Source organism: Colletotrichum navitas (assembly GCF_030913465.1).
Source record: "Colletotrichum navitas strain CBS 125086 chromosome Unknown LY79scaffold_73, whole genome shotgun sequence".
Taxonomy (NCBI): Eukaryota; Fungi; Ascomycota; class Sordariomycetes; order Glomerellales; family Glomerellaceae; genus Colletotrichum; species Colletotrichum navitas.
The window spans coordinates 62,994-83,050 of NW_026850619.1; the positions used below are offsets into that span (position 1 = coordinate 62,994).

The window sequence follows — 20,057 nt, forward strand, 5'->3', positions numbered from 1 at the left end:
GAGGTCATTCATGATTCGAGCGACCACGCGGCCATAGCTCCTCTGTCCAGGATGCGCCAAGAGTGCGAGGCCAGGTGGTCTTGTTGGTCCGCGGTGCAAATCATCCCTTGCGAAACAGTTCATCCTTGAGTAGATAGACCCCAGTATTGACATGGCCGCCGTGTCTGTGAACGACGGGTTGGCTTGAGGACCTTGAGTGGAAGAGATGCAGCGTATCTCAGCGAGGCCGGCCAATCCCTGAAAACCTACCTTCTCGTGGGGTACGGCTGGTCATTTTGTCGGGAAGTTTCGAAACTGATGGAACGGCGTTTGTCCAGTTGATATGGGTGACGGATAGTGTAGTGTACTGAAGAAGTCGTGGCGGAGCAATGGCAGGAAAAGGCGTTGCTTTCTCTGCCTTCCAGGTTTACCAGTTACACAAATGGTACGTACATATTTCCAAAGAAGGACGAGTCCTCCGTACCGAGCTGACATAAGCAAACACTGGCACAGAAGGATCCCCTCCTGAGATGCAGCAACTTTCAGCACTCACTTCCACTAGCAGCAATCTGATAAGACTCCCTTGGTGGGTGGAAGCCACTGTCCGCACCAGCTGGCAGGTACGCACGCAATCGATAGCGATAAGACATGTCAAAATTCAGACGAAAGGAAAAGCGGGGTGACGAAAACGGCCGAGCCAGTCACCCCTGCGTCCAGCACCTCGAGAAAATTACACCAACTGGTTCTGCCGTCTTTTTACTCCCAGATTCCACCAAAGGGGAAAACAAGACGAAAGCGCCAAGATCCGATTGACGCGCCCGGACCTCATTCTCTCACCCGAAAGTCTCCCTCTCTGTGGACGAAACGAAACGAAACGAAACGCAACGAAGCATTGGCTGGTCTACCTACGTGCACACCATCCATAATACTTGCTTTACACCGCAATACACCGACATCTGCATACGCACCTTGACGGCTCCGACCTCGCCTCAAGGTTTCATGGCGGTTACTCGCCCGTTCTGCTGGAACTCGCTCTGCAAGAGGTAGCAGGCCGCGCCGCCGCCGCCGCCGCCACCGCTCCGTCATGAAGTTCGCAAAGGAGCTCGAGCAAGACCTCGTACCAGGTGCGACGCGACAAGCCTCGCCTCCATGTCTCTGCCCCTCGTTGCTTCTTCGGCCAGCTGACTCCGCACTCGTCCGACAGAATGGCGTATCAAATATCTCAACTACAAGGCCGGCAAGAAGTATGTCAAGGCCGTGTCGCGCGCCATCAATCGCGCCAATGGTAGCCCCTTGAACAACGCCAGCAGGCCGGAGAATCAGAACAGCACCGCCTCCTACCTCTTCCACGCCCACTCACCCTTCCGCAGCCATCGAAATGCTCGTTCCAAGGCCTCGAATGCCCCTGATGAGCGCACCTCGCTGCGCGGCACCCCGGCCCCAGTTGGCTCGGCGCACCAGAAGCCCGCCCATCCGATCCCCACGCCCGCTTCGCACAACGACCGTCAATCATGGAACGATGGGCCAAGCGACTTTCGGTACGGGAGCTTCGTTCATACTCCGCCTCACCACGACACCGGAAGCCCCTTGGATCGCAGGCCAACCTTTGAGCTGCCTGGGCCAGCCATGCATGCGCCTTCCTCTCACGGCGGTCCCAGCCCGCAAGCGGCCTCAACGCAAGCGGTATCCACAGCACGCCAGGCCCTCCATAGAAGTGCGACCGTCGACGAGAGTGTGCCTGGTTCAGTTTGGACACCTGCCACCGAGCACGAACGCACCCCGTCATCTCTGCGACTGCCCCACCCGGCGACCATCGGACCCGGCTCCAATGCCTCGCCCCGTGGCGGGCTCCGCCGGCTGTTCTCGGGCGCATCGCACCTGGGCCGAGCGGGGACTAACTCGGAATACGGTCTGCAGGCCTCGGCATTGGACATTGTCAGACAGAAGGAGACGGAATTCTTTGAGTTCCTGGACTCGGAGTTGGAAAAGGTCGAGGAGTTCTACAAAATGAAGGAGAACCAGGCTGGTGAGCGTCTCGCTCTGCTCAAGGAACAGCTGCACGAAATGAGGAACCGACGCATACAGGAGATCAACGCCCAAAAGCGGCAGGCCGAGATGGACTTCCTGAGCGGAGGCAATGGAGACCGTGACGCTGCCCAGAGAGGCCCGCTCGGCTGGATCGATCCTGTCAAAACCAAGATCTTCCGCCCGGGGCCCAACTCTCGGGCTCTGTCGAAAATGACGCACACGCCCGTCATGCGTCCAGCCCAGGGCGGCGACGCAACTCGGGATTACATCCGGCGGCCCGACGACCACGACGTGCCGTACCGCACCGCCAAGCGGAAGCTGAAGCTCGCCCTGCAGGAGTTCTACCGCGGCCTCGAGCTACTCAAGTCGTACGCCCTGCTCAACCGGACGGCGTTCCGGAAGCTGAACAAGAAGTACGACAAGGCCGTCAAGGCCCGCCCGCAGTACCGGTACATGACCGAAAAGGTCAACAAATCGTGGTTCGTCAACAGCGAGGCCGTCGACGGCCACATCAAGGCTGTGGAAGACCTCTACGCCCGCTACTTTGAGCGCGGGAACCACAAGATTGCGGCCGGCAAGCTGCGAAGCCTGAGCCGGAGGCCCGGCGATGCATCGGGCAGCGCCTTTAGGTGCGGCATCCTCCTGGGCACCGGGCTAGTGTTTGCCATCCAAGGAACCGTATTTGGCGGGCAGCTCCTGTTCGACGACGACGCAGAAGTACGGACGCGGACAGGCTACCTCATGCAGATCTACGGAGGCTACTTCCTGATGCTTTTGCTGTTCAGCATGTTTTGCGTCAACTGTGCCATCTGGACACGCAACAAGATCAACTACCCCTTCATTTTCGAATTCGACACCCGCACCAACCTCGACTGGCGACAGCTCGCCGAGTTCCCCAGCTTGTTCACCTTCATATTTGGTGTTTTCATATGGCTCAACTTTAGCGAGTATGGGACCAACGAGGTGTACCAATACTACCCCGTGGTCCTGATAGCTCTGTCGGCCGTCATCATCTTCATGCCCGCGCCGATACTCATGGCACGCAGTCGAAAGTGGTTTGCATACGCTCATGTGAGTTCAATTCGTAAGCTCTCAGCAAGGAGGGGCACGGCACTGACTGCGTGTAGTGGCGTCTCTTGCTTGCCGGTTTCTATCCAGTCGAATTTCGAGATTTTTTCCTCGGCGATATGTACTGCTCTCTGTCATACGCCATGTCTGTAAGTTGACACGGTCTGCTCTGCGTCCTGGTAACGTTCTCAGCTTACGCCCTCTAGAACATTGAGCTGTTCTTCTGTCTCTACGCCAATGCCTGGGACAACCCGACGCAGTGCAATTCGAGCCACTCGCGGTTGCTCGGCTTCCTGGGCGCGCTGCCCCCCATCTGGCGCTTCTTGCAATGCCTGCGCCGTTACAGGGACACGAGGAACATCTTCCCGCATCTGGTGAACGGCGGCAAGTACACAATGTCCATCCTGGCCGCCATGTCGCTCTCCATCTACCGCATCAACAACACGCACGGTAACCTGGCAATGTTTATTACCTTTGCCGCCATCAATGCCATATACACCTGTAAGCCAGCCGCTCTGTCGTCCGCCCTCGCCCTCCCTCCATCTATGCCTTGTGATGCTAACGTTTGGTGACCAGCCATCTGGGACCTGTTCATGGACTTCTCTCTCCTCCAGCCGCACAGCAGGCTCTGGCTCCTCCGCGACATCACGGGCCTCAAGAAACGCTGGCCGTACTACTTTATCATGGTGGCCGACCCGATCCTGCGCTTCTCCTGGATCTTTTACGCCATCTTCACCCACAACACGCAGCACTCCACCATCGTCTCCTTCCTCGTCGCCCTCTCCGAAGTCTCGCGCCGCGGCATGTGGACCCTCCTGCGCGTCGAGAACGAGCACTGCGCCAACGTCGCCCAGTACAAGGCCTCGCGCGACGTGCCGCTGCCCTACCCCATCGAGCCGCGCGTCTCGCAGCGGTTTCCCGGGGTCGCGGAGGAGGGCGGCGGCGGAAAGGACGACGACGTCGCCGAGACGACGGGCGAGGCGCGGCTCGACGCGGCGGCGGCGGCGGCGGCCGGTGCGAGCGGCACCACGACGGCGCGGCCGACGACGGACCAGAGGACGGAGGAGGAGGGCACGCTGCGGCGCAGGAGGCGGAGCGGGATCTTGCCGCTGCAGCGGAGCTTCTCCAAGATCATCGCCGAGGCGCACAGGCAGGATTTCGAAAAGAGGAGGAAGCCGGTCGACACCGACGCGGAGAAGCACGAGGAGGCTGGCGGCATGGCGAGCGACGACGACGACGAAGACGACGACGACGAAGACGACGGCGGCCACCACGAGGTGCCGTCGGGCGGGTCGGACGACGAGGAGGCGAATTCCATGGAGATCCGCGAGGCGCATAGTCTGGTCCACGAGCACGGGGACGGGAGTCCGGTGCGCCGGTAATGGTAATCAGTAGATATTACTTATATCACGAGATGACGGGTTTTTGGGGGTTGTTTTTTTTGATAAATCGTGGCAATTCTTGTGCAAAAAGAAATTTGTGTTTGGATAGAAATCGTGCCACATGTTCCATAACATGCAATATGCGTGATCCGCAATGAAGAAGCGTCTAAATCGTGCTGGTACATGATTATCTACAAGCAGTCGTAATTCATACTACGTCCCAACACCCTACTGTGCGCCGCGCTTGAACCACCGTCTCTCTCTCTCTCTCTCTCTCTCTCTCTCACCCTCTCGATTTCTCCATGTATCCCCCCGTCCCCCCCCCCCCCCCCCCTCCCCCCCCCGCGATAACTCCCCACCCAGGCCATAAGCCTACTGCCACTCGGCGTCGACCTTCTCCCAGTGGTCCAGGAAGCCCTTGAAGAACTTGACGCCCAGGCCGGGGTCCAGGGCGCCGGTGGTGGCGCGGATGGAGTGCATGCTCAGCTGGGGGAGGCCGGCGTCGGCGGCGCGCACGCCCATGGCGGAGCTGAGCATGGGGCCGACGGTGCCGCCGCTGCGGGTGTCGTTGCGGATCTGGAAGGTCTGGGTCGGGGCGCCGCTGAGCTCGCCGACGCGCTGGAGGATGGCGGTGGAGACGGCGTCGGTGGTCATGTGGCCGTTGCTGTCGCCGCAGATGGCGATGCCGACGTTGAGGCGCGGCACGTGCTCGTCGAGGTAGTAGCCGAGGAAGTTGGGGTTGCCGGCGTGGGTGACGTCGGCCGAGAGGAGGAAGGAGGCGGCGAAGGTGCGGCAGAGGACGTCGGTGCCAAAGGCCACGCCGGCGGCGGCGGCGCTGAGGGACTCGACGGCGCGCTCGACGGTGAGGGGGAGGAAGTTGCCGCGGGCGCCCTGGCGGAGGAGGGAGCCGATCTCCTCGTCGTCGAAGAGGGCGACGAGCTTGATGACGCCGTCGTCGGGGTCGGACTCGGCGGCCAGGAGGGCGGTGAGGGCGGCCCAGGAGCAGAGCTTGTCGTCGATGCGGCCGCCGAAGATGAACTCGCGGTCGAGGCCGCCCGTCTGGGCGGGCTGCGAGTCGTAGAGCTCCAGCTCCCAGTTGAGGATCTGAGACGGGGAGGCGAGGCCGAGCTGGCCGGAGATGAGCTTGACGAGCTTCGGGGGCTGGGAGTTGACGAAGGCGCCCTTGGGGCCGAGGGGCTCGACGGGGGCGGCGGCGGCGGCGGCGGCGGAAGAGTCGTCGGACGGGGAGTCGAGGCCGATGATGGGCACGGCCTGGGTCTCGGGGTTGTTCTGGCCCATCATGCCGACGCCAAAGTGAGGGGCGAGGGTGGGGATGCGGGCGATGGGCCAGTCGAGGCGGACGAGGCGGGTGGTGGTCTTGTGGGAGGACTCGTCGCGGACGACGACGCGGCCGCCGATGGCCAGGTCGCGGTCCCACCAGGTCTGGTTGAGGGCACCGGCGTAGGGGGCGACGCCGAGCTGGAGGTAGCCGGCGCGGGTGGGCTTGGAGCTGACGGGCTTGAGCCTGGCGGTAAGGGCGTCGATGTGGCCGGCGATCATTGCGACGCCGTTGCCGGGCTTGTAGGCCTTACCGACGGTGAAGGCGATAAGGGCGGAGCCGTTGCGGGTGGTCCAGTACTTGCCGCCGGGCTGGAGCTTGTCGGCCCAGCTGTCGCGGGAGGGGAGCTCGGTGAAGCCGGCGGCGGCGAGCTTGTCCTTGAAGTGGGCGACGGTGTGGAAGATTGTGGGGTTCTCGGCGAGGAAGTCGACAAAGGGCTTGGTGTAGGCCTCGGGCTTGCCGGCGGCGACGGCGCAGAGGCGGCAGGCGGAGGGGTGGGCGGCGCGGGTGGTCTGCTTGACCTCGCAGTAGCGGAGGGAGTTCCAGCAGGCCTCGCAGACGGTGTTCTCGGCGGGCGGGCGACCGTCCATGTCGGCGAGGAGGAAGGGTTTCGAGGCCGAGGCCGAGGCCGAGGCCGAGGCCGGAGACGGAGCCGGGGCGGCGCTGCGGGCGGAGGAGGGCAGCGTGGTGGAGGCGGACATGGAGGAGGGGGGCGCGGGAGACTGAGAGCGTGACAGGGCCTCGGCAGCCTCCATAGCCTGGAGGCGGAGGGAGAGCGAGGAGACGCGGTTGCGGAGGGACTCGGGGGTGTGTTTGGTCATGACAGGCGAGTCGTCGAGGGGATGCGAAGCTTGAACGGCGCTGTTGGATTCGGTCAGGAGAAAGCGGTTCATTGGCTTGGACCAGGTGCAAGCGGCGCGATTCGAGACCGTGGATCTGTGGTCTATGAATGGATTTTGTAGACGAGGAGAAGAGAGAGTTGAGAGTGAGACGGAGATGGTGCGAGAGGATGTTTGGGAGAGGTTGAGGTGTGAGGAGGGAGATTAGAGGTTAGGTTAAAGACAGCTAGCTAACCGCTGGAGCTTCCCCAGGGCGAGGGTACCTACTGTAGGTACACTATGTACCTATTCAGGTACCTAAGTACGGAGTACCTACTGTAGGTATCGAAAGCAAGGTACGTACCGATTTCCCTGACGCTAGGTAGACGCTCTGATTGGACACGGTGAGTGAGATACGCCGCTGCTTATATAATCGCTCTTATCTTATCTTATCCGGTCCGAAGTCGGTTGCCATGGAGTCTACAGACAAGCTGATATTGTCCCCCCCTGTCAACCCGAGAGTACCGTGCACGATACCAGCGATAACAGCAATAAATCTCATATCCTAAAGGCTGCAGGTTCAAATCCAGTTTAAATCCAGTTTTCTTAGATTTTTTTAATTCTAAAACGGCTCCACCGGGGAGGGTTGGAATAGTACTAACCCACCCTGCTTCCTACGCTGCGCTCCGGGTCGGGATGGGCCAAGACCATCCCTTTTGCCTCTAAGATAGTTGTGTTATCACCTGAATCCACTGTCTGCTGGACTCTGCATAGACCAGTGTGCACGGTACTCTCGGGTTGACAGGGGGGGGACAATATCAGCTTGTCTGATTCCTCGGTGGCATGGGGCCCCGAGGGAACAACAAACGGCTCCGTACTTGGCCGGATCAAGAAGGTCGGGGGATTGCTGAACTCGCTTCACGAATCATTATTAGGGTTGTCCACATGGATCATGAACGTTATCTTTGTGGACAGTGGATATCTGTCCTCCGCTTTGGTCGTCTCTCTGTTGTCCGTTGCAGAGCATGGAAGCGTCTCTCCAGCATATGGCAACGAGAGATTGAGACTCTGGCTTAAAAGACTCGATGCTTGCGGGAACCTGACGAGATGAATCGAATGCTGTTGACCAGTGTGGCATGAATGTGATGAAGATATAAACAAGCGGGGGTCGAGAAGTAAGATGCATGTCTTTCTCCAAAATTCCGTCAACCATACGGCTTGGCCATACATGCCTGGTGACTGATGCTCTCATCACTCGGATGAGACTAGATATTCCCTATTTGGTCATCGTCGTCAAGAGGCCGTCTTGTTGCTTTGGCAATTTCAAGAAATGTGTTGAACAAACAACTCAACACCCCCTCGGTATATAGAGGCAGTGAAGGCCGAACTTGTCTCCTTGGATAAGACCCCCTTGCGGTGAGATGCCCAAGTTTCCCCAAAGTTGTACGGAACACATATATATGTAAAGATATATCCTACTATTCATTCATACATAAGCTGTGCTCTTCAAGCTAGTCTAGAAGTCTCGCGGTGTCCTGGGTCTGCCCAAAGGTGTGAAAACACAGTGACAATCGGCTTCAGAGCGACGCTCAAAAGCGCAGGTCCATCCTTTGGTACCAAAGACCAGCTGCGGACAGAAAGACACACACACCCCAGCTGCTTTCCGTCGCCCTTAAACCTCGCGGCGCGCGCCCTCCTCCCCACTACTCGTCGTCAGAGGCCGGGTCGCCAGGCCAGAAGAACCACGACAAGACGACGAGGAACTTGAGGAAGGCGGCGGCCCATAGCGCGCCGGCGATGCCGAAGGAGCTGTGCGCGAACAGGCCGCCGAGGACGGCGCCGACCAGGAGCAGGACGGGGGCGGCGGCCCTGCGGTTCCGCTCGGCGTTGGCGGCGACGAACAGCTCGGCGTCGGAGAACAGGTCGCAGTAGATGCTCGTCAGCACGACGCTGGTCAGGGCGTTGTACCGCAGCGCGCGGCTCGTGACGGCCTGGCCGCAGCTCTGGAAGGCGATGAGGGCGATGGGCACGAGCACGTTCCACGAGATGTCGTCGTTGCCGGCCTTCCGGGGCCCGACGGTGAGGATGGCGGCGGCGGCGACGCAGAGCAGCGTCTGCGCGGTGAAGGAGGCGCACAGCACCCAGCGGCGCTTCGGGGAGAAACGGCGGTGGAAGCGGCTGAAGAAGAAGGACCCGAGGCAGAAGGACGCCAGCGAGGTGGCCGACTTTATCCAGCGGGTCGACTCGGTGGGCGCGGCGAGGCCGAGGCCGATGTAGATGCTGTTTCCTGCGTGGGCGGGATGAGTTTACGGGTGTGACATGGAGGAGCGTTGCGGGGGATTTTACCTGTTTGCATGGACACGAAGGAGCCCCAGATGGAGATGGACGAGCTGTCGAGCAGGCCGGTGATGGTGTAGCACGCGAGCAGGACGAGGTCGGCCCAGTCGCGTTTGACGTCTGCCGTCAGCCTTTTGCGGAGGGACTTGGACGCCGGCTTTCCGCCCCGGCCGAGGAGAGGTTGCTGCTCCTCGTCGGCGGAGGCGCGGGTGTCGCCGTTGATCACCGGGACAGAGTTGGCCACGGAGCCGTAGCTCCCTTGAGGCGCACTCATGTTGGAGCCGATCGTTTAGATGGTTTCTTACAAAGTGTCAACCGCGACTCGTGAGCGAATTGAGTTGCGGCAGTGATTTGAATGAGGGAACGCCGAGTACAAGTACAAGGCCCCCCCCTGGTTCACCACTGAAGGTAGGGATCGACGCTTTATGAGAAGACCTCTGAACAGATGACGTTTGGTGACGGAGACTCGTGGACGCCAAAACGAACCCGGGGACTTTGACGCAATGAGGCTAGGGAAGAAGAGACGAAAAACACTACTCCTTAGTGTGTAATAAGGGCGCCTCGGACTCTACCGGTACTCTGCCGTGGTAGCCGATTCCGTGAAGAAAACAAAAAGCTTCCAGGTGTTCCAACCCGGTTTATATGGGTCAAGAGCGGGTAGGAATGACGAAAGCAAGCCACGGACGCGAACCCCCCCCCGCTCTCGGCAACGGTTCAAGCAAATGTCAATTGCCCTTACGACGATCCGGAGGGGCTATCGTCTGTAGCATCGTGCCTCGGGAAGAGACGGTGGGCGTCAGAGAGGGGGGCAGATGGCAGAAGAGAGAAACCAATAGGGAGACCCGACGTCGGCAAGCAACAGACAGACACTGAGGATGAGATGAGATGAGATGAGATGAGATGTAGAGAAGCAGTGCAGAGGGTGAAACTCGGGGGGGATCTGGCCGCCCCAAAGAGCTGCCTCTCTCGGTCTAGGATCTGATCTCCGACATATCCCCCGTCCAATGGAGGGAGCCCTGGAGCCGACGTGCTGGAGTTAAGCTCAATCGGCAGGAAAACCTGCGTCATGGCGGCTGCAGACTGCAGAGAGAGAGTCTATCTACGGTACCTCTTTCACGGAGCTCGCAGGGGGGGTTGTCGGCCATCATGTCAACGGAAAGGAAGAGAGTCACACGGCGCGCACCAAGGTTATTCATCTCCTGCAGCCCCCGTCCCGACGCCGGCTATTACAGTACGGGGGAACTTTACCCTAACTGGTTCGTCTCCCCGCATGATGACGGGATACCTACCCAGTGAACGCTCATCGCCGTGCCGCGTTTCGGCTGTAAAGAACTCGTCCTGTTGGGTGGGATGCGGCATACATACGATGGCACATACAGCTCTAGGGTGGTATAGCTTGGGGCTCGGGGGTTCGGCATGCCTGGTCGACGTAGCAGCCTGTCTGCGTAGCGTGTGGCAGATGTGGTGCATGCCACGCCATGCCATGCCGGCTTGCATCCATGAGCGAGCGGGTGAGGTGATGTGCCGATGACTGCGTATACGTCGTTTTGCGCCATCTCCTAATGTTTACGTACCACAACCCGGGCTGCTGCGACATGGCGAGGCCGAGGTCGAGGCATGGATGGCATGGATGGCATGGACAGGATGGATGATGAGGCCCCGGAGTCAAGTATAAGATCGCATCCTCTTCCCGGCGTCACAGGCTTGTCGGCGGCTTTCTCCTAGACACCCTTGTGCTCTATCGTCTGCTATTCTTGCGCTTGTTCGAGAGCGCCTCAGTTGCGTCCATCTCTTGCATCTCTTGCCGTGCTCCGAGATCCTTCTTGGCACCTCACACCCCCTCCCCCTTCCAGTCCACGATCACTTCACGCCATCATGCAGCTCACACGACCGACGACGGTGGCCAAGCTGCTGCTCCTCTGGGCGTCCGTCGGCGAACTGTGCTCGGCGGCGCCGCACTACGACAGCCCGCGCGAGCGCCTCCGCCGGGGCATGGACATCCCCGCGGGCTACCGCAAGAAGACCACGGGCAACCCGTACACGCCGGGCTTCAGGGACCCCAACGACGGCGCCGTCGACTCGGTCGGCGACGGCCTCGACCCGCTGCCCTTCCGCAACGGCCTCGGCGCCTCCGTCCTGGGGCCCTGGAACGCCGAGCGCTCTCGCCAGAACCCGGACCTCGTGCGCCCGCCGTCGACGGACAAGGGCAACATGCCCAACATGCGCTGGAGCTTCGCCGACTCGCACATCCGGATCGAGGTGCGTTCTTTTTTTTTTCTTTTTCTTTTTCTTTTTCTTTTCTGCTCTTCCTTCTGTGGCGCTTTACCAGCTCAATTGACCCTTTGCCGGCTCAACTGGCCCCTTGCCAGCTTAATTAAGCCTTCCCCCCCCCCCCCCCCCGACTAACGCGAGTTGATCCGTGACAGGAAGGCGGCTGGACTCGCCAGACGACCGTCCGCGAGCTGTCCACCAGCGTCGAGCTGGCTGGCGTCAACATGCGCCTCGGCGAGGGTGTCATCCGCGAGCTGCACTGGCACAAGGAGGCCGAGTGGGCGTACGTGTTGGACGGCGAGGTCCGCGTGACGGCGCTCGACTACGAGGGCGGCAACTTCATAGACGACTTGAAGAAGGGAGGTCAGTATCCCCCCCCCCTTCCAATGCTTTGGTATGTTTCTTGTGAGACGCCGCAATTGCTGAACGGTCGCTCGAAACCACGCAGACCTGTGGTATTTCCCCTCGGGCGTGCCTCATTCGCTGCAGGGCCTGAGCCCCAACGGCACCGAGTTCCTCCTCATCTTCGACGACGGCCGGTTCTCCGAGGAGTCGACGTTTATTCTTTCTGACTGGCTGGGTAAGTAATGCCGTAACTGGCGACGCGATGTTGAAATATCAATACCCAAGCAGGGCGTGCCATATGCCTCCTCTCTGCATGCCACCCAACTGTCTTGCACCCTCCAGCAGACTGGAATCCCCGACTAACACGCCCTCTCCAAGCCCACACCCCCATGTCCGTCATCGCCGAGAACTTCCACCTCGAGCCCGAGGTCTTCAAGCACCTCCCCGAGAGCGAGAAGTACATCTTCCAGGGCACCCTCCCGGGCCCCATCGACGAGGAGCGGCCCAAGGGCAAGCACGCCAAGAAGTCGCGCTTCAACTTCACGCACCGCATGCTCGAGCAGGAGCCCGAGCGGACGTCGGGCGGCGAGGTGCGCATCACCGACTCGCGGAACTTCCCCGTCTCCAAGACGGTGGCGGCGGCGCACCTGACGATCCAGCCGGGGGCGCTGCGCGAGATGCACTGGCACCCCAACGCCGACGAGTGGTCCTTCTTCATCGCCGGCCGGGCGCGCGTCACCGTCTTCGCCGCCGAGGGCACGGCGCGCACCTTCGACTACGTCCCCGGCGACGTCGGCATCGTGCCCCGCAACATGGGCCACTTCGTCGAGAACATTGGCGACGAGCCCGTCGAGATGCTCGAGGTCTTCCGCGCCGACGCGTTCCGCGACTTCTCCCTCTTCCAGTGGATGGGCGAGACGCCCAAGAAGCTCGTCGTCGACCACCTGTTCAAGGACGACAGGGCGAACGGCGAGAGGTTCTGGGACGAGGTCAAGGAGGCCCAGAAGGACCCCGTCACCAAGTTCCAGAGGACCAAGGCTGGTTCTGATGACGCGCAAAGGGTCGAGGAGTTGTAAGAGGCTTTGTGTCGCAAAAGCGTCTCGTAGAAGAAGGCTGGTGGTATATAATAAAATCGTGTGGAAAGTCGAGATAGAATACTTGTTTGATTGCAACTCGCCCGTTCGTCAAAGATACAAAGTGACGATCAATTAAATACCAATCTTTCTACTACACGTGCATCTACACCAATCATCTTATCATGGGTTCGAAACATGCTGCCACCCTGAAGCTGGACAAGACACCACACCACACCTCGCAACCTATGACTCGTTCAGCTCGTGTGCCAGCTTGATGGCCTTGGACTTGCCGGCGTCCAGCACCACAGCTGGATCGTCGGGCTTTCCATCGCGAGACACCTCGTTCCCGCTCTTCGTCTCGATGGTCGTCCTATATCAGCCAGGTCAGCCCGTGTCACCCCTCTATAAAACAAAACAAAAAACAGTCGCATCGCGGCGGTGCACTCACTTCTCGCCCTTGACGTCGAGCACCTTGCCCTCGGGCTGCCCGTTGCCCCAGTTCCAGCTGACGGTGTCGCCCTTCTCGGGTCCCTTGGTGGTCTCCTGGCCGTCGCCGCCCTCGTCGGCAGCCTCTTCCTGCTCCTCGTCCCCGTTCTCTTCCGACTTTTCGGCGGCCTGGCCCTCGCCCTGGCGCGTCTGGCGCTTCTTGCTGGTCCCGTTCTCGTCGTCGCCGCCGCCGTGTTTGCGCTTGTCGCCGGCCTTGCCTTCGACCTTGTCGTCGGCCTCCTCCTTCTCGCCGTCGTTGTCCTCCTCGGCATCCTCCGCCTCCTCCTCTTCCTCTCCGTTCTCCTGCTGTCCGTTCTCCTGCTGTCCGTTCTCCTCCTGCCCGTTCTCCTCCTCTCCGTTCTCTTCCTCTCCATTCTCCTCCTCTCCATTCTCCTCCTGTCCGTCCTCTTCGTCTACTTCCATCTCCTCTTCCTCCTTGGATTTCTTCCCGTTCGACTTGCCGTTCGACTTGCCGTTCGACTTCTCTGCGCCGCCTTCCTTGCCCTGGGCCTTGAGGGTGTCGTGGCCCCAGTTCTTCAGCGACGCATAAGACTTGGTCTTCTTCACGTCCTCGGGCGACTTCTCGCTGTTCGACTTGGACTCCTGTGCGAGGTGGCGCTTGCTAATCCCCCACCCCCCATATGGTCAACACCGAGCACGAAAGCAACAAAAGCACATGCCGCTGCTGGACTGCCATAACAATACTCACCAGTACGCCACGACCTTGCGCATGTGCTCGACCTGGTCGTCCGTGTACTCGTCCTCCTTCTTGTCAGGGTTCGCCTGGAGGATCTCGACAATCTTGCGCCCGCTGTCGTGCCCGACGGTCTCGCCGTCGCCCTCGGCGTCGTCCTTTGGCCAGCCGGCGCTGTTGGAGTCGTCCGACTTGAGCCACGACTCGAGCTCGTCGGCCGTCATGTTGACGTACTCGTTGAACTCGGAGACGACCTCTTCCCTGCCTTTGACCATTTTGGCGTCTTTAGGTTGTGTGCTTACACTATCTTGTTGGGGAGGGGGGGTTGTTTGGCTTGGGTGTGAGACAGTATCGCGGTTACAGTAATGTGAACGGGATGCAGTTTGCAAGTCCCCGAAGCCTCTCGCGTGAGGGATCCAGGAGCTATTTGAGGCAAACTCAATTCAGCTACTGCAGTACACCCCATTCTTGGCCGCGTACCGTTGCCCGGTTCGATCTCCAGGGCCAGCCTCTTCATCCCCTCCCCCTCCTACAGAAACCAGCAAGGTGCGTGTCTGTTTGTGCGTGTGTGCCCACAGATGCGTTCACACAAAACCACAGACCGCACGCGGCCACCCCGTCATGATGTCTCGGGTGAGCGATGGTGTCGTCATAGGAATCCCTTGCATAAGTGGCACAAAATGGCCCGGAGGGGGATACTACACTAGGTCGCACCAGTACAACCATCTTCGTGCATTGTCATACTATAACGGAAGCGTGTCGAGCTACAGCTCCAAGCTCCAAAGTAAGAAAAAAAAGCAATGAGTAGCTGCTTCAGGAGCTGAGCCGAGCCGAGCTCCCAAGGTTTTTCTGTGCCATTACCGGTACCCCTGCCTCCCCCTCGTAATACCCATTGGCCAATGGTTCGATACCATCCGAGAGAGCTCGAGAAGGATAGGGGGGGGGGGGGGTGTATGCCGCGACCATGTGTGTGGAGGCTCGAGCGAGCCCACACTCACGAATGCCACGCTGTCGCTGATCGGCGGCGTCATGGCAACTTTAGCTTTTTTTCCACATTTTCTTTCTCATCCATTCTTTTTACCTATGCCAAGTATGTAGCCAAAGGACGAGAACACGCTTGATGAACAGCTCTTGGGCCTTCCAGGTCCCTCTCTCCCTGTCTCACTTCAACTCTGCCGTTCCTGGCCAAGCGCCAGGCACGGATTCCTCGCGCCCTCCCCCCCCCCCAGAAGCGGCGCTGGCGCAGGTTCTGGAGGGCTTCCCCGCGTCTCAGGTGAACTTGCAGCCCGTCTGGTCCGTCTTGACAACGTCGTCGAGGTTGGAGCCTAGCTGGCCGGCGCGGGCTATCCAGGCCTGCCGGAGTGGGGTTTTGGTGGTCAGCATCAGTTGTGCGCACTGCCGCGGTCCGTGTCGGATTCGGTTTCGACTTACGTCAAGGACGGCCTCCTCCGGGTTCTGCTGGCGACTGAGCACGAACAGCGTAGTGAAGCTGTTGGACTGCACGAGCGCAAAGTCCGGGGTGTAGTCTGCAGAGAACCATGATGGGCAAAGATTCGGGGCATCCTGTTTCTGAGGTGGACCGCCACTCACCCTGCACGATGTAGTTCGGACCGGCGCACGAGGGCCCGGGCTGGCCGGGGAACTGGACGCGGAGGACGCCCTTGGCGCCGTACGAAGGGTCGGCTGGCTCGGCGGCGCCGAGGATGTTGACGGCGCGGCCGCCGGCCTCGCAGGTGTTGTTCACCTTGACGGTGCCATCGTCCTGTTTCCGAGTCAGCCAATTGGCCCAATTCTGGTCTTATACCAGGTTTGCTCGCGGCCCCGGGCCAGAGCAGTGTCGTGGCCCGCTCACATTCAGAGAGTACTGCGCAAAGATACACTTGCAGGCGGCGGTGAAGGGCGCGAGGGTGCCGGCGACCTGGTACCAGCGGCCGAGGTAGGCCTCGAGGTCGAAGGCCGCGTCCGGCGTCGGGTAGAAGCACCGCCCGTCCCAGGTGGACTGGACGACGTTGGGGACGGCCGGCTCGGGGGCCGTCTCGTTGGCGGTCGCGGCGGCAGTCGCAACGGCGGCGCAGGAGAGGACGGTCGACAGGGTGGAGGGTCTCATCGTGAACGGCTTCTCGTGCGTTTGAATTGGGGTTGCGTGTGATCCCGTATGGTAACTGCGAACAACAACAAACAAAGTCTGATAACTTTTCCGTGACAGGTCCAACGACGCAGAAAACAACAGCAGTTCGTCTCAATTGCTATCGTAGAGTCTGGACCATAGCATCTTCTCCCTAACCCCCATCCAATCTACCGTTCCCGTGGTCGCTTATAACCAAACCATCAAACCATTGTGGGATCATCTTATGACAATGAGGTTTCCCGTAATCATGAGCACGCCAATGCTGCGCTCGCACAACTGACATGCCCGAGGTCCGAGGCCAGCTCGCCGAGCCCCTTGTTGGCCCACGTTTGCCCTCGTACCACTCAGCAGTCCAAAGAGTGCTCCAGAGGGACATCGAATTTGCTCCCGAGGGCCCAATGGATAAAAAGTACAGAGTGATGACGACACTCATACCTCTCTTGGCTGCGGAATCGTTGTTCGCCAAGTCGACCGTCGCGCTCTGCCCTGCCCCTTCACTTCGATTTTAACCCCTCCCGAGGGCCAGAAGAGGCGAGGTATAGTTAGACCAGTCAAGGCCGTTCGCAGCAATTTTAACCCCCCCGAGGGTCAGAAGAGGCGGGGTATACAGTCAGACGAGTCCACCAGCAGTTTGGCTGCAGGCTACGTGAGTCTCACTCTGCCTCGGCACTCATCCTACGACGACCGGTGCTGTGACTGTTGTGTTTCTTGGAGGCTGCTGCGCCGATCAGCATTGCCGCGTGGCGGGTGGTGGTGTACCTAGTGCCGTTTTCTCCGCGTTGCGACGCTGCCAACCGCCCATCTCAGAGTTTGGATCTGGGTTCGGTTGATTCCTGTCATCGGGGACGCAGGTCCACGGGTGCCAAGATCCGTCTCCGTGATTTGTGTCTGCTTGTATTCATGGATGGAAGATTGTTCAGACGTCACCTATCCTCCTTGGTGCTCGGGTCGCACCGTTGGTCCTTGTAAATCAGTCACTTGTTCTTCACACGCAAAAGTGTAAAACATGTATTGCCATGTCTGGCTAACACTGGGACTGACTCGAAGTAAGGCAAGGATTCTGTTCAACGCCAACACAGGTTCAAATCGACAACTTCGGTAGCCTCAAGGCGCCCGCGCCTCATCGTAATCCTTCCCTATACTATAACCAAGTTGTCACTTCCCGGCGTCACATGAAGCGGCTCGAGCATGAAGTTGAGCATGCCGCCTGTACTCCGTTGTTTGGCGCCCCAGTGCATCTAACGTGCTTGGGGGGGTAATCAACTCACTCGGGATCGCGCGCGATGCTCTCCCAATCCTCCAGAGTCTCAATTGAAGACCCGGCAGCCCCGTCAAATTCGAGTACCGTACCGCCGAGTCTGTTCATCTGCTCTCGCAGCAGCTCGGGCGTGATATGGTACGGGCCGTCCACCTTTATCAGCTTGGCTGCCACGTCTCATCGGCCTTGAAGAGGTCAAATACCTGGCTGTATCGCCGGGCAGTCCTCGGTCCCGTGGGGTTCTGTTGCGCCATCTCTGAAGGGTTGAGGTGTCACCTGGGGATATCCAGGTAGACTGAAGTTGCCAGAACATGAATGAGTACTGAGGCTTGTGGCAAGTTCCCGGATGCTATCCAGCCAAGGTAAGCAACACCGTTTCCGTGAGAGGGCCATGTGCCTGAAAAGGCTACCGCCGCACCGGCGTCCCAGACACGTTAATCGCGCTGCTCACCGCCGGCGCCGAATAGGAAGAGGTAAGTATGGCCGCCCCTCTTCCGAAAACGTAGCTCATAATACTAAACGATTCTCTCGCAGCTCGCCGTGGCAGTCAGTGCCCTAGCTCAAGGCCGCGCATCCCTAGCATTGGGTAACATTGTTGGCTCCGCCATCTCCAACATCCTCGGCGCTTTCTCGCTGGGCCTCATCTTCCGCAAAACAGGAGATTCTATGCAATTCGATCGCACTGCGCGCATCTACTCGCTCCTTCTCTTCGGCGTGACTACCGCTGTCATTCCTGTGATCTACTTCCCGCGACAAGGCCTCTCACGGGTAGCAGGTATTGTCCTCATCGTCGCCTTTGCAGTTTACATTCTGTCCGTTGGCTGGGCCATCAGTCGCGGTGCCCTTGCGGCGCCAGAGGGCTCAGATAGCGACGGTGATAGCTCAAGCGATGATGAAAGCGATGCCGAGCCGGCTTCACGTCGCAGGCCCAGCCGGGAGCAGCAGCCTCTCCTAAGTTCATCCGAGAACTTTGCTCGGCGTCGACGCGGTCTGCGATATCACATCGCCTATCTCCTAGTCGGGTTTCTTGCCATGTTTCTGTCCGGTTATGTTCTTTCACACGCTGCAACGAACGTCGCTGACGCACTTGGGGCGTCTGAAGCCTTGTTCGGCATCGCTGTGCTAGCAATTGGAACGAATTTACCTGAGAAGTTTGTTGCCGTGCTGAGCGGGAACCGTGGACACGGTGGGATTCTCGTCGCGAACACGGTTGGGAGCAACATCTTCCTGCTCTCTTTGTGTCTCGGAATCGTGATGGTTGGTACGGATGGAGAGTTGGGCGGAGCTGGCGGTGCTCTGGGTGTCGACATTGTTGTTCACAGTGGCTGTGTGCGTAGAAGGGAAACTTCATCGGTTGGTGGGTGGGCTGATGTTGGTTGGATACATCGCGTTCATCGTGGTGGAGTTTGCGGTTTTGAGGAGGGCTGTCGACCCTTAAGAGGTAACCTTGGGTAAGAATGCTAGCCTAATGACTAGAGACCAAGCATTACTAATTCTATTAGTATTGGGAGGTAGTTTAGACACTGAGCGTAGAGTTTGATTACATCTAGAAGGTGGAGAGGAGACTATAACAATTCTGATTACAGTTGTTGATTCACTATACAAATGCTCAAACTATACCTCGGTATTTTAAACTGTTGAATCTAGTACAGCTAATAAAGTAAGTATAATTCTTGAACTTGAAGGTTAAGAAGATTACCATAGTCTATTCTTACTTTATTGAAAAACCTATATAAAATGGGATGGGTCTAACAAAGGTAGGTTAGATGAATGTAAATAATAGTAATAGCCCGTCTTATGTCCTGTCTTAGCTAGAACTATGAACTGCTCTAGAGACTAGTGCGACACCTATAACTAATACTTTACAAACAACACAACACAGTATTTACCCTTGGAGTCTAGCCTAGAGACCGCACTAGAATTTGATATCTTGATATAGTATATAATACCTAATAACGTGAAGTAACTGCTAAATCCAACTTTTACTTCAACTAGAGCCTAGGTATATATGAATGACCTTTCTTCAGTATGAGCCTATGCAATGTCCTTGCTCTGCACAATGGTGCCGAAGGCATCGCCAATCTCGCTCAGCGCCACCTTGGTGAGCTGCGCCGCGTCGACATCAGGAATATCCCGATCGCCGACCGCGTCCTCGGCCACGAGAACATCGAACCCGCGCTGGGCGGCCTGTCTCGCGGTCGTCGACACGCAAACGTGGGCCTGTTCTCAGTCAGCGTCTCCCCTCAATCTCATGCTCGTTCCCGTCTCATCGCATCTCACACCCCGCCCGCCCAGGTTTACTCACCATGTACCCCGTCAAGACGACCTTCTTCCCCCTCGCCCCCAGCCCCCCGAGGTGCGCCTCCAGGTCCGTGCCGGCGAACGACCCGGGGAACTTCTTCCTCACGACCTTCTCCCCGTCCCGCGGCGCGAGCTCGTCGAACTCCTCGGCCAGCCGCGTGCCGGGCGTGAACACGGGCGCGCCCTCGGGCGTGTCGTGGACGACGTGCACTACGCTGCCGCCGGCCTCGCGGTACTTCTGGAGGAGGCCGGCGATGGCCTTGCGGGAGGTGGCGACGTCCGACACGGCGAGCTTGCCCTCGGCGTACTCGTTCTGCGCGTCGATGATGACGAGGGTGCTGTCGGTGGGCGAGGCCGTCGAGGCCGGGGCGCCGATGATCTGGCGGAAAGACGTTGCGGATGCCATTGCCGCGGGAACCTTTTTGTCTAGCTTGGGATGCGTCTAGGATTCCGTTTGACTGGCTTCTCGGGGGGGTACGGGTCAACCTTGTTTGTAGTTTGGTGTTTGAGAGGGGTTCACGGCCAGCACGTGTGTGTGTGTGTGTGA

The 20,057-nt window shown here is 59.1% G+C and overlaps 9 protein-coding genes across 9 annotated transcripts; 4 read left to right on the forward strand and 5 right to left on the reverse strand.

Annotated features, from left to right (window-relative positions):
- The first annotated feature begins 928 nt into the window (after window positions 1-928).
- LY79DRAFT_363585 (SPX domain-containing protein) lies at window positions 929-3,743 on the forward strand. The gene is made up of 4 exons (XM_060552766.1): window positions 929-1,103; window positions 1,184-3,224; window positions 3,282-3,576; window positions 3,652-3,743. The coding sequence occupies exons 1-3, from the start codon at window positions 1,064-1,066 to the stop codon at window positions 3,451-3,453; spliced, it is 2,253 nt and encodes a 750-aa protein (XP_060410095.1). The 5' UTR covers window positions 929-1,063; the 3' UTR covers window positions 3,454-3,576; window positions 3,652-3,743.
- On the forward strand, window positions 3,249-4,782 carry LY79DRAFT_363602 (EXS family-domain-containing protein). The gene is made up of 2 exons (XM_060552767.1): window positions 3,249-3,576; window positions 3,652-4,782. The coding sequence occupies exons 1-2, from the start codon at window positions 3,471-3,473 to the stop codon at window positions 4,455-4,457; spliced, it is 912 nt and encodes a 303-aa protein (XP_060410096.1). The 5' UTR covers window positions 3,249-3,470; the 3' UTR covers window positions 4,458-4,782.
- Window positions 4,783-4,799: 17 nt separating this feature from the next.
- Window positions 4,800-6,825, reverse strand: LY79DRAFT_614487 (aminopeptidase I zinc metalloprotease). The gene has a single exon (XM_060561978.1). The coding sequence runs from the start codon at window positions 6,687-6,689 to the stop codon at window positions 4,830-4,832; it is 1,860 nt and encodes a 619-aa protein (XP_060410097.1). The 5' UTR covers window positions 6,690-6,825; the 3' UTR covers window positions 4,800-4,829.
- Window positions 6,826-8,317: 1,492 nt separating this feature from the next.
- LY79DRAFT_672810 (uncharacterized protein) lies at window positions 8,318-9,225 on the reverse strand (the record flags this gene model as incomplete). Its single annotated transcript, XM_060564098.1, has 2 exons — window positions 8,318-8,901; window positions 8,961-9,225. 2 exons carry the CDS (start codon window positions 9,223-9,225, stop codon window positions 8,318-8,320), a joined length of 849 nt encoding a protein of 282 aa, XP_060410098.1.
- A 1,601-nt stretch (window positions 9,226-10,826) lies between these two features.
- Window positions 10,827-12,643, forward strand: LY79DRAFT_523588 (oxalate decarboxylase family bicupin; the record flags this gene model as incomplete). Its single annotated transcript, XM_060555553.1, has 4 exons — window positions 10,827-11,210; window positions 11,378-11,585; window positions 11,671-11,802; window positions 11,856-12,643. 4 exons carry the CDS (start codon window positions 10,827-10,829, stop codon window positions 12,641-12,643), a joined length of 1,512 nt encoding a protein of 503 aa, XP_060410099.1.
- Window positions 12,644-12,750: 107 nt separating this feature from the next.
- Window positions 12,751-14,217, reverse strand: LY79DRAFT_363736 (uncharacterized protein). Its single transcript, XM_060552768.1, has 3 exons — window positions 13,839-14,217; window positions 13,092-13,751; window positions 12,751-13,013 (listed from the first exon to the last, which is right to left on the reverse strand). The coding sequence occupies exons 1-3, from the start codon at window positions 14,096-14,098 to the stop codon at window positions 12,887-12,889; spliced, it is 1,047 nt and encodes a 348-aa protein (XP_060410100.1). The 5' UTR covers window positions 14,099-14,217; the 3' UTR covers window positions 12,751-12,886.
- A 542-nt stretch (window positions 14,218-14,759) lies between these two features.
- Window positions 14,760-16,170, reverse strand: LY79DRAFT_565607 (lipocalin-like domain-containing protein). The gene is made up of 4 exons (XM_060558745.1): window positions 15,676-16,170; window positions 15,414-15,585; window positions 15,255-15,349; window positions 14,760-15,176 (listed from the first exon to the last, which is right to left on the reverse strand). Exons 1-4 carry the CDS (start codon window positions 15,928-15,930, stop codon window positions 15,093-15,095), a joined length of 606 nt encoding a protein of 201 aa, XP_060410101.1. The 5' UTR covers window positions 15,931-16,170; the 3' UTR covers window positions 14,760-15,092.
- A 787-nt stretch (window positions 16,171-16,957) lies between these two features.
- LY79DRAFT_593170 (uncharacterized protein) lies at window positions 16,958-18,647 on the forward strand (the record flags this gene model as incomplete). Its single annotated transcript, XM_060561520.1, is given in 4 exon segments — window positions 16,958-16,997; window positions 17,567-17,571; window positions 17,744-18,466; window positions 18,483-18,647. The coding sequence occupies 4 exon segments, from the start codon at window positions 16,958-16,960 to the stop codon at window positions 18,645-18,647; spliced, it is 933 nt and encodes a 310-aa protein (XP_060410102.1).
- Window positions 18,648-18,907: 260 nt separating this feature from the next.
- LY79DRAFT_565615 (isochorismatase) lies at window positions 18,908-20,056 on the reverse strand. The gene is made up of 2 exons (XM_060558746.1): window positions 19,515-20,056; window positions 18,908-19,429 (listed from the first exon to the last, which is right to left on the reverse strand). The coding sequence occupies exons 1-2, from the start codon at window positions 19,914-19,916 to the stop codon at window positions 19,244-19,246; spliced, it is 588 nt and encodes a 195-aa protein (XP_060410103.1). The 5' UTR covers window positions 19,917-20,056; the 3' UTR covers window positions 18,908-19,243.
- Window position 20,057: the final 1 nt, after the last annotated feature.

Excerpts from the sequence above, each read along its gene's own strand:
- LY79DRAFT_363585 (XM_060552766.1), top strand. The coding sequence starts at position 1,064 with ATGAAGTTCGCAAAGGAGCTCGAGCAAGACCTCGTACCAG. Across the intron at positions 1,104-1,183 it reads CGAGCAAGACCTCGTACCAG|AATGGCGTATCAAATATCTC; the intron begins GTGCGACGCGAC and ends CTCGTCCGACAG. Across the intron at positions 3,225-3,281 it reads CTCTGTCATACGCCATGTCT|AACATTGAGCTGTTCTTCTG; the intron begins GTAAGTTGACAC and ends TACGCCCTCTAG.
- LY79DRAFT_363602 (XM_060552767.1), top strand. The coding sequence starts at position 3,471 with ATGTCCATCCTGGCCGCCATGTCGCTCTCCATCTACCGCATCAACAAC. Across the intron at positions 3,577-3,651 it reads CATCAATGCCATATACACCT|CCATCTGGGACCTGTTCATG; the intron begins GTAAGCCAGCCG and ends TTTGGTGACCAG.
- LY79DRAFT_614487 (XM_060561978.1), bottom strand. The coding sequence starts at position 6,689 with ATGAACCGCTTTCTCCTGACCGAATCCAACAGCGCCGTTCAAGCTTCG.
- LY79DRAFT_363736 (XM_060552768.1), bottom strand. The coding sequence starts at position 14,098 with ATGGTCAAAGGCAGGGAAGAGGTCGTCTCCGAGTTCAACGAGTACGTC. Across the intron at positions 13,752-13,838 it reads CGCAAGGTCGTGGCGTACTG|CAAGCGCCACCTCGCACAGG; the intron begins GTGAGTATTGTT and ends GTGGGGGATTAG. Across the intron at positions 13,014-13,091 it reads CTCGACGTCAAGGGCGAGAA|GACGACCATCGAGACGAAGA; the intron begins GTGAGTGCACCG and ends TGGCTGATATAG.
- LY79DRAFT_565607 (XM_060558745.1), bottom strand. The coding sequence starts at position 15,930 with ATGAGACCCTCCACCCTGTCGACCGTCCTCTCCTGCGCCGCCGTTGCG. Across the intron at positions 15,350-15,413 it reads TCCGAACTACATCGTGCAGG|ACTACACCCCGGACTTTGCG; the intron begins GTGAGTGGCGGT and ends GGTTCTCTGCAG. Across the intron at positions 15,177-15,254 it reads CGGAGGAGGCCGTCCTTGAC|GCCTGGATAGCCCGCGCCGG; the intron begins GTAAGTCGAAAC and ends CCACTCCGGCAG.
- LY79DRAFT_565615 (XM_060558746.1), bottom strand. The coding sequence starts at position 19,916 with ATGGCATCCGCAACGTCTTTCCGCCAGATCATCGGCGCCCCGGCCTCG. Across the intron at positions 19,430-19,514 it reads TCGTCTTGACGGGGTACATG|GCCCACGTTTGCGTGTCGAC; the intron begins GTGAGTAAACCT and ends GACTGAGAACAG.